Genomic DNA, 9,975 nt, shown 5'->3' on the forward strand with positions numbered 1-9,975 from the left:
AGTTCTAACATCAATAGCAAAATGCATTCAAAAGTTCTAACATCAATATTACTTCAAAAGTTCTAACATCAATATCAAAATCCATTTAAAAGTTATAACACAATATCAAAATGCATTCAAAAGTTATAACCATAGTAACATAACATCCCATTTCAAAAAACAACCATCAAGAAACCAATTCTTAGGCAAAATACTTAGGCAAAAACATCCCATTTCAAAAAACCATAGTAACTACACAAAATACTTAGCCAAGTTTTGGAGTACATACCCATTTAGTCAGAGTCAATGACAAATGTCTTCCCATTCAGAGCAGGATTACTTCTGAAACCAATTCTTCCACTTCTGCGCACAGGAGCCAACTTTTGCTTTTTGTGTTGATTCCCTTGTGATATCTGTGATTGTTGTGTGATCTGAGACTCTTGAGTTGTCTGGGTGAAGGTTTGAGTTGGTTCAACTGAATCAATAGCATTACCTCTACCAACTGATCCACTGCCCCTACTCAAACCAACTGAACCAACTCCCCTTCCTCTACTCAAACCAACTGAACCAACTCCCCTACCCCTACTCAAACCAACTGAACCAACTCCCCTTCCTTGAACCATTCCCCTTCCTTGAACCACTCCCCTTCCTTGTACCACTCCCCTTCCTCTACTCAATCCAACTGAACCACTGCCTCTACCCAATCCAACTGAACCACTGCCCCTACCCATCTCAACTGGACCACTGCCCCTACCCATCTCAACTGGACCACTGCCCCTACTCATCTCAACTGGACCACTGCCCCTACCCATCTCAAGTGGACCACTGCCACTACCAATCCCAACTGAACCAACTCCTCTACTCAAACCTATGCCACTGCCTCTACTCAAACCTCTACCACTGCCCCTTCCTCTGCCACTAGATTCACCATTAACTTGTCTAGTCTGATTCCTTATATGTGGGCCTTCATATGGACCAGTTCCAGCAGCTGAAACTGTATTAGCTGGTGCACCTTTGCAAGTACTCCTGTTGTGACCATATTCTTTACACTTTCCACACATTTTCCCATCTCTTACAACTCCATTTTGCTCATCTCTGTCTCTTCTTCTCTGAGTTCTTGGTCTTCCTGCTGGTCTTACAAGGGGTGGTGGTTTCACATTGTATGTTGGCTACACAAGTAACCTTAAAGTGAGTACACAATAGAGTAAGAGTTATAACATAAGATAAGATGCAAATGATTACCTCTCCCCATTCTGATGTATGGTTTAATGGTTCAATGTGATCCTGGTAGCTTCTCCTGTATGCACTCACTGTGTGTGATTGATCCACATACCTGTCAAAACAAGAAACAACATATTAAGAACAACCACTAAGTCTATATAACATAAGTAACAATGATATTATAAATTCAAACTTACTTCATAACATTAGAAAGACCATAATTTGGAAGAATCACTGCAATAACATGAACACATGGGATTCCAGACACTTGCCAAGCACAACAAGTACATGTCATTTCTTGCAGGTCAACCTTCCATGGCATCTCCTTGTAATCATCAACTTTCCATTTTGTCTCTGTGGATGGCTCAGTCTGATACAAGTGGTAATTCTTCTTATGAGCATTTATAACCTTCTTCACTCTAGGAACCATATCATTCACATCCCACTGTCTCCCTTTCATTTTCCTCTCATACAACAATCTCATTACCATACACTGATATGCATCCACAAACTTACATATTGGTTTAGCTCTTGACTCAAGAATCCAAGAGTTGAAAGACTCTGAGAAGTTGTTAGTAATGTGATCACATTTTGATGTTGTATCAAAATGTGATCTTGCCCATTGAGATGGGTGTTCTCTGTCCATCCATTGCTTTGCTTCTTTCTTTGCCTTCTCTAGCTCTTCCATATGTTTCTTGAACTCACTTTTGCTATAAGTCTTTGCAGCCAACCAAGTAATAGTCTCAAGGTTTGAACCAGGGTGATATCTCTTAAAGTTCTTATACATATGTCTGAAGCAGAATCTGTGGAAATGATTCACATCACCAAACACATCATTTACTGACTCAATCAAACCCTTTTGTCTGTCAGAAATGATTGTTAGGGGTTTTGGATGTAGCTTCAGATAACCAGCTACAGTCATAAGAAATGTAGTCCATGTCTCTCTGCATTCATTCTTGCATATATAAATAGCAATAGGAAACATACCATTGTTAGCATCAAGTGACATTATGCTAAGACACATACCCTGATACTTCCCCTTCAAAAAACAGCCATCTAAACCTAAAATAGGCCTACAACCCCTAACAAATCCATCTAAACTTGCTTTATAGGCAATACACATAGCTTTGAACTGCTCAGTTCTATCATCTCTGCTACAGGAGGCTATTGAACCAGGGTTTGACAGAAGTACCTGCATACAACATTCTGGTGCCATCTTGTAAGACTCCTCAAAACTACCCAAGATCTTCTCCATGCATTTGTGCCTAGCCAACCAAGCTGTCCAATATGAGATCCTTACATGATGCCTTCTCAAGATGATCTTTCTGATGTCTTTGGGTTTATGCTCAATGTTTTCCCTCAGATCTTCAAGTATCTTATCTGCCACCCACCTGCTGTTTGCCATTGGGTTTTTTAAATCCCTAAGCCCTTTACAAGTGTGTTTGAAAACACCAGTCCTAAGCCTAAAGGTTTGTTTGTCTGGCAGTACAGAACAATACACTCTCCACTCACAGTCTTTATCTTTACACTTATACTCTTGTTGAGTTGAGTGATTCCTTACTTGAGCTGTCACAAACTTCTTTGAGATGGAGTAAGCTCTTATAAAATTTCTACAGTGGGTCACACTCTGCCATTCCATACCAATGAATAACTCATCTGTGTCTGTGTCTGTGTCCCCTAACCCATGTGTTCCCTCATCATACACATCTTGTGATCTACTCACAAAGTCTGCATTAAACAAATCTTCTCTATCAGAATCTCCTCCTATGTACTCATCTTCATCATCTGCATCTGTGGGAACAGATTCTTCACCATCACTACTTCTTCCAGAATGGTATTCCTCCTCAGGTTCAATACCATCATCTTCATCATCTTCAACACCACTATCTAACACATTTGTATATGAACCTCTTCTAGCAACTTGATCTTCACACCTTTTAGCAAAATCTATGATAGGAAGCCAATCTAACTCTTCCTCAGACACATAGTCAATGCTCTTGCCCTTTCTTTTGGTTTGTTTATCCAAACCCTTATTGTTTACTGTTTCTTTTGAGGTAGACCCCACCATTTTTCTGCAAAGTTATTCATGATATAACAATACAAAAGCATTGAAACTTACAACCACATTCACAACCACACATAATAAACAATACAAAAGCACAGTGACAGAATTTCAAAGTTACAAACATGGAAAACAGTGAAAGTGTTTCAAAATTACTAAGTTACTAAACCTTTTCCATATGGTAAGTGTTACAAACATGGATGACAGTAAGGTAAATGGGTTTACAAGGCAGTAAGGTAAGTGTTACAAACATAGAAGTAATTTTGAAATTAGGTTACAAACAAGGTAAAACAGTGAAAGTGTTTCAAAATTACTAAGTTACTAAACCTTTTCCATATGGTTAGTGTTACAAACATGGATGACAGACAAGGCAGTAAGGTAAGTGTTACAAACATAGAAGTAATTTTGAAATTAGGTTAGAAACATGGTAATCATTAGGTTAATCATTAAGCTCTTCAGCAATCTAAACCCTAAACCTACATCCAGAGAGAGAAAGTTCGAAATCTTGGAAATTAGGTTACAAAAATGGTAATCATTAGGTTAATCTAAATAGAAATTAGGTTAATCATTCATATGGAAATTAGGTTACAAACATGGTAAACATGGTAAAGTTCGAAATTTTGGAACAGTTCTAAATAGAAATTAGGTAAAAAATTCACATGAAAATCGATGAACACTTACCTTACTGCCTTGTAAACCCTAGAGATTTGTCTTCGAAGTAAACAGAGAAGCTCGCACGAACATGTAACCAGCCGGAAATTGACCTAATCGCAAGAACCCTAAACCCCCAAATCGAGTGAAATCGCACAAACCCTAGGAATTTAGAAAATCCCCAATTCTGTCGCGGGAAATAGATTAAGAAAACCCACCATTTTTTGTTTTAAATCTCACCGTCCATTCAGAACGAATCCAGGCCGTCGGATTCATTCCGTCAAGCTAACGGAATTAGGTTAGGTTATTCGGTAATTTATATTTAAGAGTTAGGGTAAAACAGTAATTTCGGGTGAATTGAAACGGTAGTTAGTTTTCGTCGACGGTCAACGCGGTCAACTGTTAGTCCGTGACCCAAAGGCTATAACGGACAAACTTGTGACCTAAACGCTAATGACGGTACTTATCCTTGACCCAAACACTAAATACCCCTAAAAATTATCCAATCTTAATAAAAACTAAATTTCATTTATATCATACACGGATGTAACATAACTCTATAAATTTTAATTTTTTTTTCTAGCTAACTTTTGCCAAAAACCTCCTTAACTTTTTCTTTGTTACATTTGATGACACTCACCCTCAATATAGATAAGAGTCCGTGGGTATATAGACCAAAATAATATTCAAAAAAGGTTTATGATCCAATCTTCCCATAACATGGATATTTAGTCCTTTTACATTATGGACATAATAACCCATTCTTTATGAGAGAACTACCGTCCATGTCTCTCCTACAAAAATCACGAGATTTTTAATTTTCCAGGGTGAATTTGGAATGTTTCTAATGTGGGCGTGATTTAGGGGATTTAAAGCAACTAACGTATAAATCTGAAATTGATTTTTCTCTATCTTCTAACCGTTTTGGAAAGCAAATCTATTTCCAAATCAATTCAAAACAAAAATCGTAACCAAATCAATTTTCTCTCTCTTTACAGATTTAGAAACCAAATCAATTTTCTCTCTCTTACTATGTAATTTTTTTTCGATTCAAATCAATTTTCTCTCACTTAACTTTCAGATTTGGAAATAATATATTTTCAAAGATCAATTTAGCGTGATTTGGGGGTTAATATACAAAACATATATATCACTTTCTCTCACTTAACTTTCAACTTTGGAAATAGTATATTTTTCTAGGAACATTAAAGCAACATGTGTTTTCGTTTTTACTCATACATAAATACACATAGAATACAAATTATGAAACCAATACATAAATTATGTATTATTTATGACGAGGAAACCATCATTTGTCAAGTATACAACATAATTTATCAAATGTATGTGGGTCTTGTTCAATAAATTACACATAATTTCTTTTACATTACACATAATTTCTTTTACATTACACATCCTTTACATTCTGTTACAAAAAAAAAGTACAAAATCTTCTTTGGTTCGAAAATGGCGCCCATCCATGTACTCTCCATTAGTTTCGTTGACTCACTTTGATTTGATGATTCTCTTTCAAATTTCATCTGGTATATCAAATCTACACACATAAATACACATACATTAAAGAAAAAAAAAATCATATATTGTAGTATAAACTACATGTACAGTTTCGTAAATTATATATAATGTTTGTCACATTTTGACAACATTTGAAGGTTTTGAGTAGTTTGGTAAACTTATCAAGGCTACTGTTTTGGGTGAAAAGTACACGTAATGGTAAATAAATAATACAAAATTTATGTGCACTTATACGTAAATTATATACATAATGGTAAGAACATGAAGATATACGTATATTATATATACTTTATTGCAAAGTACACGAGATTTGATAGTAAAGTGAAGTATTTCTACTAATGAAATGAGTACTGTTTTGGTGTTAAAGCACGTGTAATGTTCTATAAATTACCAATAATTTACTATAAATTGTGGTAATTTACGATAAAGTATGTACTGTAAATTCTGTTATGAGTAACCGTACGAAAGAACAAATGTTTCATAAATCCGTACGGATTGAAAACCAGATCTGAAGAAAAAAAATGAGAATATCATTAAGCTTAAACTACAAATCTAAAGATATCTGCTATGATGATTGATTGCAATAATGTCAAACTCGAGTTGAAGGATTAAACATCAAGATCAAAAACATAAATGAAATTTTAAGAGAGAGAAAGAAAATAAACATCAAACATTCGATTGATGATTGATAATCTGATCTCACGAAATATCAGAAACAACAGAAGATTAAACATAGATCTAAAGAAATATGATATTATCACTGGATGCAAACATAACATACTAACTTTGAAGGAATCGTTGAATAAGGAATAAACATAAAGATCTTAAACAATTATGAAAATTTTAGAGAGAGAAAATAAACATCATACATTCGAATTTAATGAATTAGTAAACAGATCTTATAGATATGTATCATAAATCTGCTACGTTTTATAATAGAGCGAAATAATTAGGGTTTTAGTTATAAGAAGAAATATTAGATATTAACAATGGTGTTTATAAAGATTTCGAAAGTATTAAACCTGATAAATGATGAATTTGGACAGCAATATAATGTAGAAGAAGAAGATTTTCTGAGTTTAATGGAGGTTTGTCAACTAAATCGATTTTAGAGAGATCAAATAAAGAGTTTCTGTTACTGAAAATAATGAAGATATCCTTACGTTGAATAGAAACATGATTGGAGAGAAATATGGGAGATAATAATGAAGATATCCTTACTTTGAATAGAAACATGATTGGAGAGAAATATGAGAGATAAATATGGAAAAAGATATGCATAGATTTCGAAGATAAATCAGTTACAAAATATGGAAAGGTTAGATTAGGGATTATGAAATAATATTTATTCTAGAGATTTGTGTTTTCTCTCTAGATGAGACCAAATGGACTAGATATCCATTTATATTATTTTTTCGGTTTTAAAACCCTTTATAGGATTAGAGAGGATTATATCTATTATTAGGACCCGTTTTTTGGACTATAAGCCCAAAAATTCCATAGATAATTTATTATATTGTATATTTATTTACTTCTTGTGAACTCGATTGGTTATTCATATAGCAACCGAAAAACAATCTTTATAATTAACAACTCAATATATTAAATAACAAATTCTCCAATTGATTTAATTTACTATTAAATAGCTAACTGATGACACCTTATCTAGTTAACTTTTGTCAAAAACCTCTCTAATTTTTTCTTTGTTACACTTGATGATACTCACACTCAGATAAAGAGTTTTATGATAACAAAAGTTTATATTAATCTTTTAACAACATATCTTAATATAAGAGTGTAAACTTTATTAAAATTGCACTTTAATAATAATTAATTAATAAACTATCTATATTGATATGGTAAAGTTTATTTTGTAATTGTAGTCAATTCATTGTATAATAAAACTATGATTAAACTGTTCAACAAAAAAAAAAAAAAAAAAAAAAAAACTATGATTAAACTTCTACTTTTAAACTTTATTAACAAAAGAGTATATTGTATTATATTGTAGCTCAATAAACTCTTTTATTATAAAACTCTAGTAATTTTACTTATCATATATCTATTGTACAATGTATTGTAGTTTTATTATTAAAGTTTATAGAATTATAATTTAATAAAATTATGATATATTATAGTTTATTAAAGTTTTATCATATTTTATTATTGTACAATAATTTTAGTTAATGTGGTAAGAAAAATTTATTAATGTTTATTATATTTCGTTGGTCGATGTATAAATTATATATATTTTGTTTGTAAAACCATACATATCTGTGACAGGGTGAGTGTCACAAAGAAGAGGGTGTTGAGAAGAGATGAATGAGAACTGAAAAGAAAGAGGAGGAAATGGTGTTACAAAGTGTATGGCGAAGAAAAATAAGATTTTCCTTTACCCGTTAATACTCCATCCCCGACTTTATCTGAAGATGAAAAAATTACCAGATTACACCAAGAGTATTACATGACCTGAAGGAGAAAGAGATTAAATAATATTGAAAAAGGTACTAAAATGATCAGTTGTACTCCAATCTTGCAAATCTGCCACCTTTGTTTGTTGTATGCTTGTTACTTGTAATCTTAGGTGAAGTGTATAATTCTCCTAATATTTTTTCCCTGGATCCAGTTCTTTCTTTTTTGTTACTTGTAATATTAAGAGAAGTGTATATTTCTCTTAGTACTTTTTCCCTTAGTCGAGTTGTTAGTGGCGGGATTGTATCAAGCTTCTTTTGTTTTTAAATAGGCAGTACAAATAGTAATCTACACACTAGCTAGTTGTATTATTTTGTGCCCTATATAATATATTTGTATTTAGTATTTTATAATAAGTATTTTATAATATGTATTTTATAATAAGTATTTTATAATATGTATTTTATAATAAGTATTTTATAATATGTATTTAGTATTTTATAATAAGTATTTTATAATATGTATAATTGCATAATTGACGATTTATATTAACGGAGATCAAATTGTTTTAGATAAAGATATTATTTTCTCAATTAACTTCTCTTATACTTTTCTTTCTTCTTCTTCTTCTTCTTCTTCTTATGTTTTTCTTTTTCTTCTAATTGTATTAAATGGCAGTCTTTTTTTTTTTCTTGATATCAATAATATAAATAGGTTATTTCGCGATGAATAAAATCGTTACAACTTAGGTAAAACACTATTATTTTAATGGGATATGTGCTAGAAATAAAAAAGTTCCACACTATAAACAAAAAACAATTATATAAATAATATATATATAAAATTTGGTACAAAAAATAATTGTTATTATTAACGTCGTTCTTAGGTTCATGTTGGACTCGTTCTTTTCCCTATATATTTTGTCCACCACCTGTTGCACATTGAATTTAAAATAATAATAATAGTGATAGCAATTGTAATAAGTTGGTGCCTACCATGTTTCACATTGAATTTAAATAATCTATATAATAAAATAGAAGAGAAAACGATGTCTGAGATAAACATCCTTTTTTAATAAAGGATATTTGTCTAGAAGCCGTTCTCAAAATTTAAAATATAGTCCTTCGTAGAAATAAAGTTACCTATTTAAAAATAATAATCTTTTCCTTCTTAGAAATAAAAATTCTAATTTAAAAAAAAAGAAACAAAATAAATTTCAAGGGTTAAAAAAAGAAATTAAAATCTCTCTCCCTCAATAAAATAATAACTAATTTAAGAGAAAGTACACAAAAAAATAATACAAAAAAATAATAACTAATAAAAATTTCTCTCTCTCTCTCTCTCAATAAAATATAACAATAAATTTCGTAACATTTGGTTGATATAAGTGTCCGTGCCCTAGGGCACGGGATATACCCTAGTTATAATAAAGATATAATTATAATTATTATATTTAGTAAATCTGAATTTTGGAAAACACCTTGTATTCCAACTATAACCTTAGGTTTTTTTTAGAAGGGAAACACTACAATTACTTTCTTTTTTGAGAAATTGACTATGATCTACGTTAGTCGTTATAAGGCATTGGTACACCATGAAGATGTGATAAACACAATAACCACTTAAGTTAAACTGATAATGAAAGAAGCCTAAAACCCGACAACATAAAAAAATGCCTAAAGCCCGATATACTTACTACATAGAAGAGTTCAACAAAAAATTTCAAAGAGCCAACAACCCTTGACTGGAGGTTTAGCAAGGGTTCGTGGCACGCTGACAATTAAATAAAAAAAAAATCAAGATCAGTGACAGAAGGTTGCAGCCAGACGACCTTCTTAGGTTGAAGAAGGAGAAGAAAGTGAGTTTGGAGGAAAGAGAAAGATGAAGTAGAGAAGAATAAGAGGGTCAAGTAGAGGAGAGAAAGAGATATGAGGTGGAAAACTAAAAACAAGTTATATTTTTTGCAAAATACTGTAAGGGTAGAAATGGAAAATTTGAGAAAATCGAACTTCGCGTCGAACACAAGTAGGGGTGAAATCGACCTGCCAGACACTTATGGAGGCCGAATCAGTCACAAATTGTGGCTCCAAACAGAATTATTCCTTTATCGTTAC

At 32.1% G+C, this 9,975-nt stretch overlaps 1 protein-coding gene across 1 annotated transcript; it reads right to left on the minus strand.

Moving 5' to 3' along the window:
- Positions 1–272: 272 nt before the first annotated feature.
- LOC147558342 (uncharacterized) lies at positions 273–2,579 on the minus strand. The gene is made up of 3 exons (XM_086659012.1): positions 1,398–2,579; positions 1,222–1,312; positions 273–1,148 (listed from the first exon to the last, which is right to left on the minus strand). Exons 1-3 carry the CDS (start codon positions 2,453–2,455, stop codon positions 273–275), a joined length of 2,025 nt encoding a protein of 674 aa, XP_086515138.1. The 5' UTR covers positions 2,456–2,579.
- Between the last annotated feature and the right edge of the window lie 7,396 nt (positions 2,580–9,975).

This window comes from Eschscholzia californica, unplaced genomic scaffold (assembly GCF_041429995.1).
Source record: "Eschscholzia californica isolate CP2 unplaced genomic scaffold, dmEscCali1.0.p SCAF_2, whole genome shotgun sequence".
Taxonomy (NCBI): Eukaryota; Viridiplantae; Streptophyta; class Magnoliopsida; order Ranunculales; family Papaveraceae; genus Eschscholzia; species Eschscholzia californica.

Coding starts and splice junctions, on each gene's coding strand:
- LOC147558342 (XM_086659012.1), bottom strand. CDS start 2,455: ATGGAGAAGATCTTGGGTAGTTTTGAGGAGTCTTACAAGATGGCACCA. Junction 1,313..1,397: donor GGTCTTTCTAATGTTATGAA/GTAAGTTTGAAT, acceptor TTGTTTTGACAG/GTATGTGGATCAATCACACA. Junction 1,149..1,221: donor ATACATCAGAATGGGGAGAG/GTAATCATTTGC, acceptor TTACTTGTGTAG/CCAACATACAATGTGAAACC.